A 22448-nucleotide genomic window follows, 5' to 3' on the forward strand; every position below is an offset into this window, starting at 1 on the left:
TAGGCTACCTTTGACATAAAATACATGTTGTCACTCTCTGTTATTATTTTTTGATAACTAGGTACATTGTGAAACAGGACCTTAATATTATATGAATATTCTGTTTATGTTTTATAATATAACCGAAAAAATATGATTGATGGTGGATTTATAGAACTTACCATAACTGCTGTGGCTGAATCTGAAGCAACATTTTAGTTTTTCATTATGAGATTTTTATTAGTTGACAGATCATAAGGATATAATAGATCTATTGGGTATTACCACAAAAAAAGTTTAAACCAGGTTTAACGGGATTAGCACTTTTAAGCTTCACATGATTGTATCGAATATGTAAAGCTTGAAAGCGCTGTATACTGTGTATCTGTTCAAAGCCGATCCACATTTCCCGTATCAAAAATCTGTAGCCTCAGCGAGTATCATGATCGCTATTTTGACGTATAAATTTGCGTCCAAGTAGGTAGGTACGTACCTTAGTTTTATTTGTGTCTTTTTATGCTAAGACCTAATGTTTCATCAGAATCGGCCACTAGTTGTACATTTGTTTTGGTAAACCTAAAGTAGTACAATTTAATGCTATCAATTGTTTTGTATAATTTTGTATTTATCATTTTTATAATAATTATGTCACGTCTTCACCGGGCGATATTATGTAAAGAAATATTTGAAACACACTGCACGGTTTGATGTATTGTAAATTTTTAACACATTTAATGAAGTCGAAAATAAATAGATACCTTCATGAAAATTTGGTGTTTTCAACTTTGATTCTGTTATATAACTACTAGAGATGCGAGAAAAATACAGTATATTCTGTATACAGAGTGTTCAAAAATATTACGGTATCGAAAGTTTAAATGGGACAATTTATCTGCCTGAAGAACTTTCGTCCTATAGTTCTATTCTATTGAATAAAAGAGGAAGAGGTAAAGGTTTATATTTTTTTATCTAAATTCATATTTATGAGTATTATAATTAGTTACAAAGCGTAAACTCTAACATAATCAACAAGCATGCTGCCATCTCGCCAGGTTGGCAGCCAGGAGTCTCTGGCCTCCCAGAACTTCAGGATTGCCTTCCTTTCGCCGTTCTTGTACGGTTTTCCGTTAACATCTTGGAAATCGTTCGATCCGCCTACCCGCAGACCGAGGGATATGTAGAACTAAAATGAAAACATTTAAATTTAGTCATTTGATTTTGTTCATTCATTATGTTCTTTAAATACTTACTGCCTGTCTAAACACTTACTATTAAACGTTACGTTAATAATTATAGGATTTTCAACTTTACTTCCTAAATTAAAGAACTATTTTTAGGGTTCCGTAGCCAAAATGGCAAAAACGGAACCCTTATAGTTTCGTCATGTCCGTCTGTCCGTCTGTCCGTCTGTCACAGCCGATTTACTCGGAAACTATAAGTACTACAGTGATGAAATTTGATGGGAATATGTGTTGTATGAACCGCTACAAAAATATGACACTAAATAGTAAAAAAAAGAATTGGGGGTGGGGCCCCCCATACATGTAACTGAGGGATGAAATTTTTTTTTTCGATGTACATACCCGTGTGGGGTATCAATGGAAAGATCTTTTAAAATGATATAAAGTTTTCTAAAAAACATTTTTCTTAAAGTGAACGGTTTTTGAGATATCAGCTCTCAAAGTCGTAAAAAGTATGTCCCCCCCCCTCTATTTTTATAACTACGGGGTATAAAATTCTAAAAAAAATAGAGGTGATGCATGCTAATTAACTCTTTCAACGATTTTTGGTTTGATCAAAGTATCTCTTATAGTTTTTGAGATAGGTTGATTTAACTGTAAATTATATTTGCTGCTACGGAACCCTTTGTGCGCGAGCCCGACTCGCACTTGGCCGGTTTTTATTTTAATGTACATTGATGATGATGATGATTGGTCCGACCGATTTCGGCCATGGCGACCACTTCGACCCCTAGTTCTGTTGGCGCGCGTGCGCCCTAAGATGGCTTATATAGCCGATCTTTGCGGCGAACCCCCTTGCACAGTGTGGGCATGTGAGTACGCCGCCGACATAATTATAGTTGATGGCGGCAGGTGGACGAGCTTTTAGCTGGTCGCGTTTCGCGTCTAATTCAGCTTTACGCTGCAGCTCGAATTCGCGTACTCGCCTTGCCACCACCCTGCGCCATTCAGGCCGTTGTGCCGCCAAATCTTCCCAACGAGAGGGCTCAATGTTGCATCTTTTCATGTGCCGCTTCTGAACATCTTTATATCGGAGGAGTTGTCCGCCAGGTTTCCGTTTACCCTCCTCTAGTACAGAATAAAAGATGCGCTTCGCCACTCTCTCCTCCGCCATACGCGATACGTGACCGCACCACCGAAGTTGTCGACGCATTAAATAGGCCTCAATGCCACCAACATTGGCCCGTCGCAGAACTTCGGTGTTACGCACTCGGTCAGACCATCGGATCTTTATGATGGATCGTAGGCATTTGAGGTGGAAACGATCTAAAGTGCGTATGTGGTTGCGATACAAACACCACGTCTCGGAGGAGTATAGGAGGTTTTTCAGCACAATCGCCATATACATGGATATTTTGGTAGCCAGCTTAAGATCAACGCAGTTTGCCAAATGCCGCGGCTGCAGCACTTATTCTGTTATTAATTTCGGCGTCAAGGTCACACTTGGATGTTAAAGTGCTCCCCAGATAACGAAACTTGTGCACCTGCTTCAGCTCATCTTCCCCAAGCTTTATCGATATGTAGGTACATTAACTATACTTAGTCTAGATAAAAGAGGTGTTTAGGCAAAAGTGACATCACCTTTCGGCTCAAATTATACCCAATAGGATAGAAAGGTGTTGAAACACCCTGTATGTGACCTACCATTTCATCCATTGGAGCCAGGGCCGAGCCGGCGAGCCACCGCGCCGTGTGCTTGTCCTCGCGAGCCTCGGCCGACTGGAAGAAAATGCCTTTGTCGATAAACCCGTACTCTTCACCATCTACCAACATTGTTATGCTGTCTGAAATGAATGAACAGGGTTTTTAATTGCCTTAGGCAAAAATATTTGTGTTATGATGTTTAAAAATGATTAAAAGCTTTAATTTAGGAAATGGGAACATAATATTGATTAACTCTTAGAAATTCCGGACCCCGGACATCAAAATTTATCTAAACATGTCCAGAGCTTCCCCATTCATTTGATGTTCAGATATAAATAGGAAAGCTAGCTGTTAGCGCATAACTATGAAACATAACCACACACACCTGGCAACCAAACCACGGAATAATTATGAAACTCCTTGTTCCAATCATCGGTCCCTATTTTTTCCTTCAAGAACTGCGATCTGATTGGCTCCCTACTCGACAGGACTGGGCCCCCGTATAGAGTCCTGGATGACTCAGCATTTCCTGGTGAAAATGCTATCCGAAGCATCCCGGATGCGTAGCGACCGTTGCCGTATACGTGGTCTGTAGGTTCTAGGATTATTTCTGAAATATTTAATGGTTTGTTTAACAATATTAAGTAATTAATCGTTATAACGTTTTGAGCATGCTACAGAGCTGTCTGGAGCACTTTTCCACTGACAATGTTTAAGCGTTTCTAATAGGTATAGACTAGACTAAAAAACTCTATACTCAGATATCAGAATTACAATAGATAATCGTTGACAGGAACCTGGTCCTGGATAGGAAATTTCACAATAAAATAGGATGAAAAATTGAGATTAAATAATTAAATTCAAAAATTCCAGACTTAAATAATTTTCTCAACTTCTCACCTGGAATAAGCCAGTCCCCTGATGGTAATTTGGCACGAATTTCAATCTTCCCGTATTTGAAATTGAAGTAGTTCTTGGTTGTCAACTTGCCAGTAATAACGGGGGGAAGGATGTCAGCACCAAACGCCTCGCGCTTACACTCTGATGAATCTAAAAGACCCGTGCAGCTGAAAAGGATATTATGTAGTCTGAGCCTATCTGAAACCTAGTTAAACATTGTGAGATATGGCGTTTCGACTTTCTCCGTGTTCGGCATCATAAGGGTCACAGTGACAGTTAAATAAAGTCAATTTTTTCTCTCCACCTTTAGTTTGCAAGGTGCGGGTGTCTATATAAATAGAGTGAGTCGCCCGCGCGCCTCAGTTGGTTTTTGATTTTTGAAGTGAACACTTCGGCAAAATGGCTCTATGTAGCCACGGTTCTCGTCGGCTTCGCTCCGACGGGGAAAAATATAATATTGAATTTACGGAGTCCTCGCTACCGGGAGCTGTAGCGTGATGCGGACCAGGCGGCGCGGGGCCTGCCGGCTGCTGCGCACGCAGCCATTGCTGAGGATTTCGCAACGAAGGTTTGAGTTGATAAGCCGTGAGTAAAATGCTATTATTTACTGCTTTTAAAAGCTCAGCCACTGGTCATAATGCTCCGGCGCTTGGGGTTTTTATCCCACGCAGTAGGGTCCGATTCAATAGTCGTGGTGATGATTGATCACATATTCCGGTCCTACTAGTGGCGCTTGAGCTAGATACTTACATTAATGACCGCTTTAAGTAAAGCATATGTTAATTTTATACAGGAAAAAATAATAAAAATATATTTTTCTACCCTCAATTTCTAATATTTTTAGAAAACAGTTGATAAAAACTTTGCTATTACAATAATGCACTTGATTATAGCTTATGTAAGGCTTTACAAAGAGGAGCTTTCCAGGACCGTCATAGGATTTTTTACAGGAAGCACGTGGCTCCGAGTTTCAGTATGTTGGGACATTGTGGCATGTGCGGCGAGTAATGTGATCCGCCGGTACCTACCCGCTGAGGGTAGGCAGGCCGATTCGGTGAAATTGAAGTTTCGTGTAACCTGCACCCGGCCCTGTGCTCCCGCGCTGGCCGCCGTCTCGTGGCACCTGCATCGCAGCATACACCCGGCCCTGTGCTCCTGCGCTGGCCGCCGTCTCGTGCCACCTGCATCGCAGCGTACACCCGGTCCTGGCCCTGGCCACCGGTTTGTGGTACCTGCATCGCTGAATAGACCCAGCCATGCACTCCTGCCCTGGCGGCTGTACACCCGGTCCTGGCCCTGGCCACCGTTTTGTGCCACCTGCATCGCAGCGTACACCCGGTCCTGGCCCTGGCCACCGGTTTGTGCTACCTGCATCGCTGCATAGACCCAGCCATGTACTCCTGCCCTGGCGGCTGTGTTGTCCCACCTGCATCGCTGCGCACACCTGGCACTCCTGTTCTGGTTGCCAGATCGAAACGCCCCCTGTCTGGGAAGAGATTTTATGCTCAGTGGAACCGCCTGCACTATTGCTAGCACGGTCATCATCATCATCAGCCATCATTATGAGTGACTTATTTAGAAGGTATCGAGTAACGTGCGCTATTCATCAGTGATTTTGGCATATGCAGACGAACGTTTACTGCCAAGGTTGGTCATGTTAGCCATACAAGGGCACACCAACGAAGCCTGAGTAACCACCTGCAGTCGCCGTAGCCGCATCGGCATGGATGACGACAAATCGGGTAACGTGCACCGCTTCTAAAAGTGTTATAGCACTTCAATTTGATGCCTCCGCTAAGGTAGGGTATTATATTAAAGCAGCTTTCTTCTGAACTGCCCAAAGTGACCTGTAGACTGCTCCTGGGGATAGTTGTGCAATCAATTTTTTATTTCGATGTCTCTGCTGAAGAAACTGTCTAATGCAGCTTTTGTTCTAAACTGCCTAAAGATCATTGGACTGCTCATGGGAATGATGACGCACGGTAAGTACAGGAGCGTTACTCTATACTGATGAGAAACGAACGAACGAGAGCTGTCGTGCAATCGGCACGTTTAATACATACAAACAGATGGAGCGGCTCGCGTCGCAGTGCACTGAAAGTTCGTTTTTCGTCATATAAAGTGACTCCCCAGACACTATCTTAAGTGTCATGACACATCGGCAGATTCCAGCTTTGAGTCTTTTCTTTTCTCGGCTGTGAGCAAAGTGAATCCCACGGGCGAGTGTTCAACCTGAAAGCACTGAGCTAATTCCTGATTTCGTGAAAGTCGCTGTTGCTATACCATACCGCTTCACAAGTTACCGAATTTATTATGATTCTACTGTCGGGTGATCATGATCAGAGTGTCATCGCGGTTTCTGAGTGACACCATATAAGCTGTCTTCCTTAAGGCTGTCACTAAAGCTGGAAGAAAATCAGAATCTGTCAAATCTAGTGAGGGGGGGTTGAGGTATGCGGGGCGTTCTACGGACAATAACATGAAATTTTAACATAGTACTCGAAAACATAAAAGTGAAGACATGCCACTTTGTTAAAAATATACTAAGTAAGTAATATTGTTTTGTGATACGAAAATATTTATTTTTATTTGAAAGTATTTTTAATATTTAATAATTAATTATATATAAAGTCGTACCCGTGCCGATATTTATACAGGTTGTTGCAAAAAGGGTTTAATACTATGCCGAAACCTACGTGTGCAGCATGTTATTGATGTTATTTCTAAGCCAGGAAATGAAATCAGAATGTAAAAAAATCGCGAAAATATTATCAGAGTTTAATAGTTCAGGGTGTTGTATTAAACTCTGCCCCCGTGTAATAAAAAAAGTATAGTTAGCCGAAAGGGCGTTACTCAGGCGTCACTCTGAAAAACTTTTATCCTACGTAATTTTTTATATTCATGAAAAAAACGCTTCTTCATATAATTTTTTTTGGTCACGTGACCTTTTAGTTAGACGACCTGTTTTTTTTTGGTGTTTCAAAAGCAGAACAGTAGTTTGCAGAACTCTGCATATACAGGGTGTCACAAAAGGTTACGTAGCTGGCAAAGGGATATGGGGAGGTCACCAGAAAAATAATAACATGTAAGTACCCCCGCAAGGGAGTACATTAGTACAAGGCGAGAGTGTGTATTTTTTTTTTAAGTACTTATGTGTATTTGGGATATGATAGAAATAATATTTTTGTTACTTAAAAACCAAAAAATTTACACCTTGCTGCGCTCTTTTGCTCACTGTAAGTACACCTACAAATATTGCTGTATTAAAAAAAACGGTTTTGTTATAACGATTATAAAAAAAAAGTTATTTTCATGTCAAGGAGTCATTTACCTAATTACGATTTCACTCAACAGCAGGTGAACTGAAAAATAAGTTCTAGTTCTATCATCACTTTAGATCGCAAACATTGTAACTCCACTTTTCTCGGCGAAAAGTACTCTTTGGTGTCAATAGAAACGTTTTTTGAATTCACATGTTTTCCTCTTTATTCGAAAAAAAAAACTGTATTCCGCATTTTACCATTTGTTTTCCTCTAAACCCCAAACCGTGATTTTTAAACAAGAAAACTTAGTAATTATACCCTTTATTCTCATATACAACGTGCGATGTAGGCGAACGTGAACGAAAACTATGCAATAAGCCTTTGTTTTTATTACTACTTTAGTAAATTACAATAACATACTCAACAATGTTAATTTTTTTTGCAATGTTATGTTGTTAAATTAAGATCTAATATTTTATTAACATGAAGTTACTTTCAACTTTTTTTTGCATCTATGCGTCAAATCACAGCATGACGGCTGCTGCAGCTTCCTGCTGTCCTGTCCTCCAACCAATCCCACCAGTACTGCAGGTTGCGTCGAATACGAGCCATTCTCTTCGACTTGACAAGACAGGTGCTCCCGGAAGGATCATAGATCGCACGGAACCCTTACCGTATAGAGGCAACGGACTCCTTTGCAACAGCCCCCCAGATTCGGAAGTAGCCCATGCACTGCATGGCGAGCACAGCTGCAGCAATTTTTTCGTACTGAATCATTGGGATGTCATCCCCGAAGGAGGCTCTCAGCCTACCTCACGACCTGTGTGACATTAGAAAAATGCACTGTGCTAACGCCGTTTGCGAGCTTGATTTGCAGGACCGCGTTGTATGCCAAGTTCCACAGCAGAGGGGTCCAAGACCTACCGCTGTGGAACTCCGCAACTGAACTTCTTCAGTGAAAACAAACCCTCTCTTTTCGCATCCTTAATGTACTTGTTAGACACGTATGACCTCTGTCAATTTTCTGCAGATAAGAAGACAAGTGATGGTATACAAGAGCCGCCCTAAAGGTTCGCCCTCTAGGGGATAGAGTTGAACGCGGTTACTATTTTTAAGCAAACAGCCAGCGCAACAACTCGCCCGTGGTTCTTATCCTGCTCCGACAGTGAACGAACGCAAAGTATTGTACCCACTATTCGAATCCGCATTTCGGATGCCAAACTGACTGTCCGAAAGGTCGAAACCGTACCACCACAGAGGTATGACTCGTTCGAAGAGCTTATCAGGCTCTTACAGCAATCAGATGTGTCGGTACACTGAAAGATAATCTACAGGCCTGCTTTATTTATTTAGGAGCACTAATGGCCTCCTTTCAGTCATTGAGTCACTGGCACTCAGGCTGCGGTTGAACAGGAAGATAGACTGTCTAAACAAATCATTTTTAGGCTAGTTAAAAAAAACTTTAGGTGGGTAGTATGCCAACTAGAACTACAAATAAAACAGTATTTTTGTCTCCTCTAAAATTTGGTCACGAGGAGTTACGATGATTACGATCTAAGGTGACGCTGACGATATTTTATACAAGGTATTGAAAAAAGGGTATAAAGCTTAGCCAAAAGTGGATTTAGGTGCCATTCTGATCCACTTTTCTTCTACAATTTTGAAAATTCACGTAACAAAACCTTTTACATAGAAACTTATTCGATCACGTGACTTTTTACTATAGAGACCGAATTTATTTTTCGAGAATTTCCAAAACTTGGAGAACAAAAGTTGTTCAGAATAACCCCTGAGTCAAACCCTTTCGGCACAGTATACCCTTTTTGCAACATCCTGTATAGGTAATATCAGGTTTATAAAAGACCTGGGCCTGTAGAGTGAGACTCGGCATGGGGAGTCATAATTTATAGATCTTTTAGGTTGCAGTGGCGAATGGGCACTGGTAGCCCTGCCCTTTTCTATAACTATAACTATAGGTAATTTTATGGCAATTTAAAAATGGTGTATAACATTTATCTATTTGAAAAAATCATTAAAAATATACATTACCTATCACCCTAATTTAAAAAAAAAATTCAGCCCTTACTTTAAACTTATAACACCCCTCTATTTCCTTCAGGGGTTAAAAAACCTGTGTATTTAATATTTTCTTATGAGTTTTTTTTTAAAAACTAGGCTCTTACATAGTTGTACGTAATATTATGCGGTATTTTATTCCACTTGTAACGCATAAAATTCATAGCTACAGTAAACATTTCATTTTTTTCATGGCGAGATACAGTCGCACTTAACCGCTTTTTTGCAAAGCTTGTTAAATAGATTTAAAAAATTATGTAAATTTTAGATCTTCAATTTTTAAAAATACTTACTTATTTTTAACAACCTGTAGTGTACAGACTACCACATCTTAAAATATATATATTTTTAATTAACTACGGTTTTTGGTTTCAAATAAAACAAATTATGAACTTACTTTTCAACACCCTGTATATTGTGTAGCTTACCTACCATACACAACCGTTAAAATAAAATAAATTACCCCTCAGAATATAAACAGGCTCGCGCTTTGGCATACTGCATTGACCGTATAGTTCTTATTCGGAGAATCTAATAAGTGTCATTATGTGCAATGTTTACCTTTATCTATGCATCTGTAACTCTATAGTAAAAAATGTAAACAAATCGAAAAGGCGAAATGTTTTCTAAGAATTTTCGGCTTTTCTGCATCTAAAATGATTAGAAAATTAACTTTCCATAGCAAATGCATATGTATTATAATACTTGTAGTCATAATTTGTTGATTTAATCAGTTTTTGTGAAATATTTGATAAAAAATAAAATGGCGTGGGTATCGCTCCTAACAGGCCGCCACCAGGGCGACGACTGAAGAAATCTGAAATCTGTCACGGTGTCATCATTTTTAAACCGGAATTTATTAGTTTTTTGCAAAAAAAGTTGACTTCTGGTCCATTAAATCCAACTCTTTAAGGTAACTTTGTTAAGAATTTAATTACCTACACATACATATAAGATTCCATGAAAATGGGCCCTCTGATTTCGAGGGTTTTTTCATAATAAGTCAAAAAATGGCAAAAGACATGGTGTGTTTGCAATTTTTTTTAACATACTTATTATAATCCTGCACCAATTTATAAGCAACTAACATGTTCAGTATACCCTCTGCTACAAAATATATTTTTATCAATGTGATAGAAGCCACCGTTTTTCCAATCTAATCAAGTATATCAAGCCGACTTTAGCATTTTAGCTTTAGGGATCCCCTTAAGGGGATTCGAAATCAGAGGGCCCATTTTCATGGAATCTTATATGTATGTGTAGGTAATTAAATTCTTAACAAAGTTACCTTAAAGAGTTGGATTTAATGGACCAGAAGTCAACTTTTTTTGCAAAAAACTAATAAATTCCGGTTTAAAAATGATGACACCGTGACAGATTTCAGATTTCTTCAGTCGTCGCCCTGGTGGCGGCCTGTTAGGAGCGATACCCACGCCATTTTATTTTTTATCAAATATTTCACAAAAACTGATTAAATCAACAAATTATGACTACAAGTATTATAATACATATGCATTTGCTATGGAAAGTTAATTTTCTAATCATTTTAGATGCAGAAAAGCCGAAAATTCTTAGAAAACATTTCGCCTTTTCGATTTGTTTACATTTTTTACTATAGAGTTACAGATGCATAGATAAAGGTAAACATTGCACATAATGACACTTATTAGATTCTCCGAATAAGAACTATACGGTCAATGCAGTATGCCAAAGCGCGAGCCTGTTTATATTCTGAGGGGTAATTTATTTTATTTTAACGGTTGTGTATGGTAGGTAAGCTACACAATATACAGGGTGTTGAAAAGTAAGTTCATAATTTGTTTTATTTGAAACCAAAAACCGTAGTTAATTAAAAATATATATATTTTAAGATGTGGTAGTCTGTACACTACAGGTTGTTAAAAATAAGTAAGTATTTTTAAAAATTGAAGATCTAAAATTTACATAATTTTTTAAATCTATTTAACAAGCTTTGCAAAAAAGCGGTTAAGTGCGACTGTATCTCGCCATGAAAAAAATGAAATGTTTACTGTAGCTATGAATTTTATGCGTTACAAGTGGAATAAAATACCGCATAATATTATGTACAACTATGTAAGAGCCTAGTTTTTAAAAAAAACTCATAAGAAAATATTAAATACCCAGGTTTTTTAACCCCTGAAGGAAATAGAGGGGTGTTATAAGTTTAAAGTAAGGGCTGAATTTTTTTTTTAATTAGGGTGATAGGTAATGTATATTTTTAATGATTTTTTCAAATAGATAAATGTTATACCATTTTTAAATTGCCATAAAATTACCTATAGTTATAGTTATAGAAAAGGGCAGGGCTACCAGTGCCCATTCGCCACTGCAACCTAAAAGATCTATAAATTATGACTCCCCATGCCGAGTCTCACTCTACAGGCCCAGGTCTTTTATAAACCTGATATTACCTATACAGGATGTTGCAAAAAGGGTATACTGTGCCGAAAGGGTTTGACTCAGGGGTTATTCTGAACAACTTTTGTTCTCCAAGTTTTGGAAATTCTCGAAAAATAAATTCGGTCTCTATAGTAAAAAGTCACGTGATCGAATAAGTTTCTATGTAAAAGGTTTTGTTACGTGAATTTTCAAAATTGTAGAAGAAAAGTGGATCAGAATGGCACCTAAATCCGCTTTTGGCTAAGCTTTATACCCTTTTTTCAATACCTTGTATAAAATATCGTCAGCGTCACCTTAGATCGTAATCATCGTAACTCCTCGTGACCAAATTTTAGAGGAGACAAAAATACTGTTTTATTTGTAGTTCTAGTTGGCATACTACCCACCTAAAGTTTTTTTTAACTAGCCTAAAAATGATTTGTTTAGACAGTCTATCTTCCTGTTCAACCGCAGCCTGAGTGCCAGTGACTCAATGACTGAAAGGAGGCCATTAGTGCTCCTAAATAAATAAAGCAGGCCTGTAGATTATCTTTCAGTGTACCGACACATCTGATTGCTGTAAGAGCCTGATAAGCTCTTCGAACGAGTCATACCTCTGTGGTGGTACGGTTTCGACCTTTCGGACAGTCAGTTTGGCATCCGAAATGCGGATTCGAATAGTGGGTACAATACTTTGCGTTCGTTCACTGTCGGAGCAGGATAAGAACCACGGGCGAGTTGTTGCGCTGGCTGTTTGCTTAAAAATAGTAACCGCGTTCAACTCTATCCCCTAGAGGACGAACCTTTAGGGCGGCTCTTGTATACCATCACTTGTCTTCTTATCTGCAGAAAATTGACAGAGGTCATACGTGTCTAACAAGTACATTAAGGATGCGAAAAGAGAGGGTTTGTTTTCACTGAAGAAGTTCAGTTGCGGAGTTCCACAGCGGTAGGTCTTGGACCCCTCTGCTGTGGAACTTGGCATACAACGCGGTCCTGCAAATCAAGCTCGCAAACGGCGTTAGCACAGTGCATTTTTCTAATGTCACACAGGTCGTGAGGTAGGCTGAGAGCCTCCTTCGGGGATGACATCCCAATGATTCATTACGAAAAAATTGCTGCAGCTGTGCTCGCCATGCAGTGCATGGGCTACTTCCGAATCTGGGGGGCTGTTGCAAAGGAGTCCGTTGCCTCTATACGGTACGGGTTCCGTGCGATCTATGATCCTTCCGGGAGCACCTGTCTTGTCAAGTCGAAGAGAATGGCTCGTATTCGACGCAACCTGCAGTACTGGTGGGATTGGTTGGAGGACAGGACAGCAGTAAGCTGCAGCAGCCGTCATGCTGTGATTCGACGCATAGATGCAAAAAAAAGTTGAAAGTAACTTCATGTTAATAAAATATTAGATCTTAATTTAACAACATAACATTGCAAAAAAAATTAACATTGTTGAGTATGTTATTGTAATTTACTAAAGTAGTAATAAAAACAAAGGCTTATTGCATAGTTTTCGTTCACGTTCACCTACATCGCACGTTGTATATGAGAATAAAGGGTATAATTACTAAGTTTTCTTGTTTAAAAATCACGGTTTGGGGTTTAGAGGAAAACAAATGGTAAAATGCGGAATACAGTTTTTTTTTTTTCGAATAAAGAGGAAAACATGTGAATTCAAAAAACGTTTCTATTGACACCAAAGAGTACTTTTCGCCGAGAAAAGTGGAGTTACAATGTTTGCGATCTAAAGTGATGATAGAACTAGAACTTATTTTTTCAGTTCACCTGCTGTTGAGTGAAATCGTAATTAGGTAAATGACTCCTTGACATGAAAATAACTTTTTTTTTATAATCGTTATAACAAAACCGTTTTTTTTAATACAGCAATATTTGTAGGTGTACTTACAGTGAGCAAAAGAGCGCAGCAAGGTGTAAATTTTTTGGTTTTTAAGAAACAAAAATATTATTTCTATCATATCCCAAATACACATAAGTACTTAAAAAAAAAAATACACACTCTCGCCTTGTACTAATGTACCCTTGCGGGGGTACTTACATGTTATTATTTTTCTGGTGACCTCCCCATATCCCTTTGCCAGCTACGTAACCTTTTGTGACACCCTGTATATGCAGAGTTCTGCAAACTACTGTTCTGCTTTTGAAACACCAAAAAAAAACAGGTCGTCTAACTAAAAGGTCACGTGACCAAAAAAAAATTATATGAGGAAGCGTTTTTTTCATGAATATAAAAAATTACGTAGGATAAAAGTTTTTCAGAGTGACGCCTGAATAACGCCCTTTCGGCTAACTATACTTTTTTTATTACACGGGGGCAGAGTTTAATACAACACCCTGAACTATTAAACTCTGATAATATTTTCGCGATTTTTTTACATTCTGATTTCATTTCCTGGCTTAGAAATAACATCAATAACATGCTGCACACGTAGGTTTCGGCATAGTATTAAACCCTTTTTGCAACAACCTGTATAAATATCGGCACGGGTACGACTTTATATATAATTAATTAGTAAATATTAAAAATACTTTCAAATAAAAATAAATATTTTCGTATCACAAAACAATATTACTTACTTAGTATATTTTTAACAAAGTGGCATGTCTTCACTTTTATGTTTTCGAGTACTATGTTAAAATTTCATGTCATTGTCCGTAGAACGCCCCGCATACCTCAACCCCCCCTCACTAGATTTGACAGATTCTGATTTTCTTCCAGCTTTAGTGACAGCCTTAAGTCCCAGTGGATTGTGAGTGTGTGTCCGAGCTCTTTGTTGAAAAATGCATGAACCTCCTACGCAGCAGCTGTCTACTAGTTGTGTATCGAATAAATCGAGTAACGGTGCTCTTGCACGAGACGACTACCTTTTGGTAAAATTATAACTTCCACTATTCTGGGAACATGCATATACCTACTGTGTACTGTGTATCACATCACGTGTAGCCGTAGCCCAACTCAATTTACTGGGCTAGATAATAAACAATGGCAGTCGTCATTAAATTTCTATGAATTTCGAAGGTCATCATTCGGAGCACAATTCAAAGGGTGAAAGTACCTATTCATGCCTAAACGGCTTCTCTAATGAAAATGTATTTTTAATTCGATTCTGGCGCAAACGTTTCATAACTATTTTTCAACACTGTATCTGCTGAAACTACTTAGACTGACTGGTTAAGATGCAGACGTGCCGTTTTCACAATTACATTTTGAGTAATCTGTTTTATGGATCTTTCAGTTAGTAACGTAACTAGTTAGAAAGAAAGAAGAAAGAAAGAAAGAAAGATACATTTATTTGACACACTGAGACAGAATAATAAGACAAAAAAGAAGTTACTTACCAAATAAAAAATTACTTGTGTCATGCTCGTACTCGCATCTCATTTAGGAGCTCTCTGGCCTCTAGCTGAAGGCTAGAACTGGTATATATATCTACTAAGCTAGTACAGAGTTATAACCGGGCAGCGGTGACGTGGTAGCTGCTTGATTTATTAGAGTTTGCGGAAAACTTTCTAAATAAGTAATAATTATTAGTCATAATATTAACTCTTCGCAGTTCTTTCAGAATGCAATACCAGGTCGCTGAAGTAGGTAACCTTCCTTAGCTGGACAACCACAACAAGCCTTTTTGTTTTAAAGAGTGTCACAGTTATTCGCCTTTCCACTGTCATATCGATGTCCAAGGACTTTTTCTTGGGTATAGCTAACTACCTACGTTTACCTATAGATAGCCGCAAGCTATCTGCTGTTGGCGTCAGTTCTGATTGATAAGTCAGGCTCGAGGTGGCTCGTCCAACTGTCCATGTTCCCGCCACCCTGATTGTTGCTTCCACAGATTAGAGAGTCTATGTTGGCTGTCGTTGCATCAGGTCTGATCAGGTACAACTAACATCTTTACGTACCATCTTTATTTAATCGAGCTATTTTATTTTGTTTTATCTAGGTTGACTTAATGGTTTCAAAATCGAACCTACAACAATGTAAGTGGGTACCTACCTACGTACCTTTCAAGTTGCAACAAGGCGAAGCCTTAAGGTTTTGGCCGAGACGTGCCCTTAGTGTTGACGAACCTACCTAAAGGTGACCTTGTTAATGTTTTTCATATGAAGTACTGAACATTTTACTTATCCTGGTTGCATGACTGATCATTTACTTACCCAGTTAAGACATGTTAGTCGGGTTTCATTTATCAACTATTATAATTGTTATTGTTGTGTTAATCAATCTTTATTAATTGATGTCATCTACCAAGGAATGCTGCCAGAGCTCATAATATTCACACATGATGATACAGAATGATAGTAGCCCACAAAATCGGTGCAAAGGCTTATAAAATAACTTTCCTTCCTAGTAGGACTGCACAGGAACTCGTTAACCGCCGAGTTAGTTAGAATACAAAATTAAACTGTGTGTTACTTGTCAATCTAGAATATGAATATTGTTACCTGCATCATGTTTTGAAAAACCTAATACTTAGTTATCCGCCAGTGTCACAGCCTTCATCTAATCTTTTCCAGTAGCTGATGAGGCTGAGATATTTAGTAAAATTATCTTCCCTTCAAGCACCACTCCTCGTTCCAAGGACTAGATGCCGCGCCAGGTGTTGCAGGCCGTGTCGTCGTACGGGGCTGACTGAGCAGGTCCTCGAGGCTCCAGGGTCGGCTGCTGCATTTCTGAGGTCAGTCCAGAATTACATACCCTAGTCAGCATGTGCTGACCTGAGCCCCAGCGGCCTGGATCGATATTCTACACTTTACAGCTTTTAAATATTGTTGCAAAGTATTTCACTGGTTCCATCCATTCGGCTAGTGTATGTTAAAAATATTGCCTTGACAATAACAAGATTTTGATCAATAATTACTTATAAGTATTGCTTTCGAAGAGGCACTGTGTGTATCCATATGTATAAATACCTACCTATATGTATAGGTACATACCTTCCATAACTTTCTGAAAAGTCAGGAATAATAAGGAAGTACTTAAGTCTTATGTATACTTATACCTTTCTTTTTAGTATATCTATTACCTAGAAATCTATGCATTATAAATTTATAGATTCAAATATTTCTCTACTGATATACTCATCAGTAGCTTATGGGTCACAGTTGGTTTTCTCTCCACCATGCGATAATAAACACATCTCACAATGTTTAACTAGGTTTCAGATAGGCTCAGACTACATAATAGACGCATTTTTCCTGAAATAAAAATGACATATTATGTATCTAGCCTATCTGAAACCTAGTCATTTCTGCATGGTGATATTACAACTGAGGCGCGCGGGCGACTCACTCTATTTATATAGGCACCCGCACCTTGCAAACTAAAGGTGGAGAGAAAAAATTGACTTTATTTAACTGTCACTGTGACCCTTATGATGCCGAACACGGAGAAAGTCGAAACGCCATATCTCACAATGTTTAACTAGGTTTCAGATAGGCTAGATACATAATATGTCATTTTTATTTCAGGAAAAATGCGTCTATTATCATTTATATAGTTTTATTTTTTTACTCAATAGGTACAGAATCCACTTCAATTCTTTAATTTGTTATTTATTTATACTTTATGTCACCCTAGCAGTAAATAAAGCAACGTGCCATATTCAATAATTTTGTCTCGAGTTATTTTTTCAATCAGAACTTTCTTTTTGAGAGCTCGTTGATGTCTTTTGTATGAAAATATTTGAAGTAGGTAGGTATGCAATTTTTTGAACACTCATGATAATGAATAACATAATATTTCTTACTTTCTGGTTAAGTCGAGGCTTCCATACACTTTTCCGTCTCCGTATACTGAGTCCAGCAACACTGGTTTGATCACCAAATTACCATTCCTCATATCCACATCTACCGTTCCTTCAGTTGAATAGAAATTAAATGGGAAATCCTGGAATGGAAGATAAGAATATTAATAAATAAAATGTACTCATGAAAATGACTTATTGATAACGATGGTCTTAAACACGTTTTAAAATAGCTCAGAGACGGGGTCGCTAAGGGAAAATAAAAAAAACAACAGGTTTATATAACCACAACTTTATCAATTATTTATGGCTCATTAGGAATTTAATGACGAACACTTTGGCACAGCTTTTGCCAAAAAAGTAATCATTACAATTGACTTATTTTAAGAAATGTAAAAAATGGGATATAAACCATCTTGCCCCGTGTACGGGGTAAGATGGGGTAAGTATACTATGTGGGGCACAAAACAGACAAACAACACTTTTTCTGTGTTTTTATCGTCAACAACAGCACCTGCAGTGTGAGCCCAACGCCTGCACCTTTGACATCCGACCCAGTTTTCCTTAGATTTAAAGTAGGATTGTTGATATCCTCACAGTAGAGTTAGACACAGTCATCTTCGTCGTTATTCTTCTTCGTAAGCAGTATCTGTTTTGTCTTTTTAGCCAACTTCCCTGTAGCCCTTTTAGAGCCCTTCGACAATGTCAAATATCGAGTTGGAGAAAAAAAAAACTTAACCAAGCCAGATCCGTACCCTATCTTGCCCCTCCAAAAATACCCCGTCTTGCCCCACGTTATATTTTTTATAAAAATAATTCATAAAAAAAATACTTTCAATGTTAAAGTGATTTCGCCGATATTTTAACAAAGCGTACCAAACCTTAAATAAAAACACACAATTACCAAAAATACCACTGTTTTAGTTACTGTGTTGTGCCGTTGTTTCTACCGGTCAAAAATAACATGGACACCACGCAAAAACAAACAATTGAGCTTACACAAATAACGCATGCGCTCACACCTGCTGTCACTGGCGCACTAAAGGTCAATCATTTAAGCCTTTCTATTGACTCATTACTCAGATTCCTAAGATGTATAGTTTTGCATATATGTGGGGGGTACCGTCTTACCCCGTGACCCCATCTTACCCCGGGTTCCCCTAACTAAAATAATGCTAGATAAATATATTATTTTACGAAAGGGACATAAATTACTCTCGCAGTGATAAGACCGCCTTTTTTGAACCTATGTGTTTGTATATAAGCTTTGTATAATCTCTTCTTGTGTATAAATTAAGAACATTATATCTATCTATCTACTCTCGTGTCGTAAAGGATTATTTTAGTTTACGGAGTCTAACTTACCGGACCATCTACAAAAGCAACTTCTGGGGTCCACTTCCTCACCCCACCTCGTTTGATTGGTTCATTGAACTCCTCTCGGAACATGATGTCTCCAGCGCAGGGGGTGGACCTGCCCTGGACTTGTGAGTCCGAGGCACCGCAGTCAGGGTCTGGACAGAACTTGTTGTCATAATCTGTATCTGGATACTCTATGAGATTCTTCTGCTTGATTCTTGTGCCGTTTCTGTTGAAGAAATCTGGAAGCGTAAACGTTGTTGGTTATTAATTTGTTGTCTAATGGTACTTACTTACTTCCTCTACAGGGTGTTGCAAAATTGGTATACTAAGCCGAAACCTACATGTGCAGCATGTTATATCTAAGCCCGAAACTGAAATCAGAATTTGGAAATTCGCGAAAAAAAATGTTTTTTTTTCCATAGTAAAAGTCACGTGACCAACAAAGTTTCTATGGAAAATGATTTTTTTTTTTCCGAATTTTAATACATAATTTGAAAGTACCTAGCTATGTTGTAACAATACCTATATTTATCTACCACCTGGCAGAGATGTGGCCTACTTGTCCATTTCAGGCCATTAAATGGGTGAAAAAGCCATTTAAAATCAATCTTGTTAAGACATAGTCCTTACTAGATATTTTGACTACGAGTAAGTCTACCAATCTCACCTTTAACAACATGCACTGCATTGAGCTTAGTATTCAAAATGGTTTCCCCATAGACCCTGATCCAGTAGTAAATGACATCTCCCTCCTTAAGCTTCACTAATATGTTGGAGTTTGCCCAGCCCCAGTCTAGCGTGGGACCCATAGTCGGCACCCGGACCCAACACAGGTTCAAGTTGCCAGCTTCGAATCTTCGCATCTTTTCATTGACACTCGCGAACACTCGCACTAAGCGAAACTTGTAATCTGGAGAATAAAAAGGTGTTAGAAAAAATACAGCTTCCGTACCACCACCGACATAATTATAAGCAATTAACAATCCAATGAGCAGCGTCTTTCGCCTTTCTACCATCTGTCGTATTCATACAAGTTGCGTCAGATTTAACAAGAGACCGACGCTGCTAATGTTTGGTCGTGGTAAACCCCCAAAGTGTCAAAAGAGTGTTAAGAAACTATTAACTAAAAACTTGTAAACGCCATTATGAATCCCCAAATAGTTTTTATATTGTTAATATGGTTATTAATAAGTACCTACGTTTATGTAAATTTAACAGATACTCACTCACAATATACACCCTTAATCCTTTAGGATAGAGTGGATGAAATCTCACTTGAACTGGTGGATCCTTATAATTGATTTCACTTGTATTTACACTATTTTCTGAGGAAAAATCCGTAAGATCAAAAGCAGATTTAGTGTCGGTTAAGTTCTGATTGTCACACGAACCAAGGAAAATGAACAAAAAAATATATATTTTTATAAACATGATATACAGGCGTCGATACTTAGTTTAGTTTAGATCTAAACTAACGTCATTGTAGTTGAGACAGCAATATCATACTGGTAATTATATCATTCACTTATATCATTCAAGTATGTTACGTAATAGGTAGTTGTATTTCTAGGCTATGGTAGGTTTGTAGGTATTTGTTTCCTTATCTAGGCTGTTATTTTTGGGTACCTGACGAGAGGAGTAAGTAGGTGTTATAGGCAATTTTCAATCATTACATAATATCTTCTATCCTTCGTATCATGGTACCTTTTTATTTATATACACTTTATTGTGGCATATATAAGCAAACAATAAACAGAACAGTACCTAACAAGCTTTAAGTATTATTATTTTAGGGTCAAATTTTCCTTTTAATTCCCTAATAAGTGTAATCGTTTTTGAAGTACCTTCTAAAGATATTCCAAAATATAATGCTATAATATGTGGTTATGTAGTAAGAATTACAAGAAACTCATGTACAGGAAAATCATTATAATTTTATAAATCCGAGGTCAATACAAAACAATGCAAAACCTGTATTTCAATAAAGACATGTACATATTATGCTGTAGAAATATTAATTTCAATGTTATAGCAATATTTTTTTAAGGGATATGACCTATCGTTTATAAATAATATGTTCACAGCTATGATTATACTTCACATGCAGATAGGTTAAAAATAAAACAAATGTAATGAGACTAATGAGTATCACAGAGTTATGTTTATTTTAATACGTACGTAATTCGTAGTCTATTTACAAGTTAAGTATCATATTTATTTACGTATCATCCTCAGTCAATAATCGTCTGCCCTGAAAGCGGCACAACATTCTGTCCACCAACTGTCATCCAACCACTACCGGCTGCCTCTCCAAGGGTGTCTGTTAGTGTGAACCATTAAGGGTCTGCAAGGGGGAATCGAGGGTTGGCATTGTCATAGAATTATGTAGTAAACGATGCTCTACAACCTTGAAAAAAATCACACAGGTAGCCGAAGAGTCTAGCTAGGTGCTGAATGATTCGAATTCAAGTAAATGATTATGGATAACTGTAAATAAAATTCAGAATATGACGAAAAACCAGAAAATCACACTCCCGTATTGTAACAACTTTGTCGTAATTATTAAGAATTTTCATATGATTTTTATCATATTATAAAGTTAAAGGCTTGGACTAGGCGCTAAATACCTTGTTTTTTAATAAACACACACTTATTTTGTGTAAATTAATCCCAAACTTGAGCAATTTTTTTCCCTCAAATCTTCATACAAATATCTATGGCGACTTTCTGTGTTATAAAATCATAAACGCAAGTGACGTTTGACTCAGTTGGCCGCTGGCCTCCAAAGAAGGGTCACGTCGGTTTAGGCAGCACTGACAGCTCGCGATCTTATCGTGTACAGATACAAAATCACTGCACATTGGTTGTCATTGCACTTTTTCAACTTTTATGACACCAACATAATTTGATTTGAAATTGAGGAAGCATAATTCTTCCAGTATATTCAATACATATTAAATTAGATAGTGTGCGATATTCTCGTGACATTACAGTCTCGTAAAGGTCTGATGAGGAGCAGGAATATAGCGAATGGATCTAAGTGATGACAATACGCACGAACATTAGGTTAGGGATCAAAAATACAGTCTCTTGGTGCTGGTTGAGGTATGGTCTCGTGAGGATCTGATGAGGGCAGTAACACGGTGGTGGCTCAATTTTATTTCAAAGATGTTAGTAGCTAAAAGCATCGAGTTTAGGCTATTAAGTATGTTTTTCAGAGAGAGAGAAAGAGATTTTATTTTTCCTCTGGATGTGTTAGGTTTACTGGGTTTACTAAGTTCATTCTGTTAATGGCATCAAGTTGTTATATGTATATATATTGTATATGAGTCTTAGTTAAATTATTTTTATTTTAGTTATTTAAATTGTCGGAGCTTATATATATTTATAATATATATTATTTTATTTAATTATTGTTATATATTTATTTATGTATGTATTTATAATTATATATGTATTTTATGTGTTCAATAATTTTGTTTGTTTTTAGTTGTTAATTTCGTAATTATTAAGTACACCTAAGTGCCCTTTTCCAATGTTTAACTTTTTATCTATAACGGTTGTCTGGAAGAGATCGCTCTTAGCGATAAGACCGCCATTTGTGCATGTATGTTAATTAAGTTAAATTTAAGTTATGTTTCATGGTGTGCAAATAAAGATTATTATTATTATTATTATTTATAAGTAATAATTATTTATTAACAAAATGCTGTTGGTTCTCCACGAAAATGTAAAAATAAAAATAAAATAAATAAAAATAAATTCGTAACGTAAAATTGTCAATGACGGAATTTCTTCTATAGACAGTAGCCACAAAAAAAAAC

At 37.7% G+C, this 22448-nt stretch overlaps 1 protein-coding gene across 1 annotated transcript; it reads right to left on the reverse strand.

Annotated features, from left to right (window-relative positions):
- Positions 1-334: 334 nt before the first annotated feature.
- LOC105394615 (beta-1,3-glucan-binding protein) lies at positions 335-20022 on the reverse strand. The gene is made up of 8 exons (XM_048631526.1): positions 19851-20022; positions 19292-19534; positions 18628-18863; positions 17266-17405; positions 3765-3931; positions 3250-3474; positions 2865-3004; positions 335-1162 (listed from the first exon to the last, which is right to left on the reverse strand). Exons 2-8 carry the CDS (start codon positions 19485-19487, stop codon positions 980-982), a joined length of 1287 nt encoding a protein of 428 aa, XP_048487483.1. The 5' UTR covers positions 19488-19534; positions 19851-20022; the 3' UTR covers positions 335-979.
- Between the last annotated feature and the right edge of the window lie 2426 nt (positions 20023-22448).

Source organism: Plutella xylostella, chromosome 29, assembly GCF_932276165.1.
Source record: "Plutella xylostella chromosome 29, ilPluXylo3.1, whole genome shotgun sequence".
In the NCBI taxonomy this organism is placed as follows: domain Eukaryota; kingdom Metazoa; phylum Arthropoda; class Insecta; order Lepidoptera; family Plutellidae; genus Plutella; species Plutella xylostella.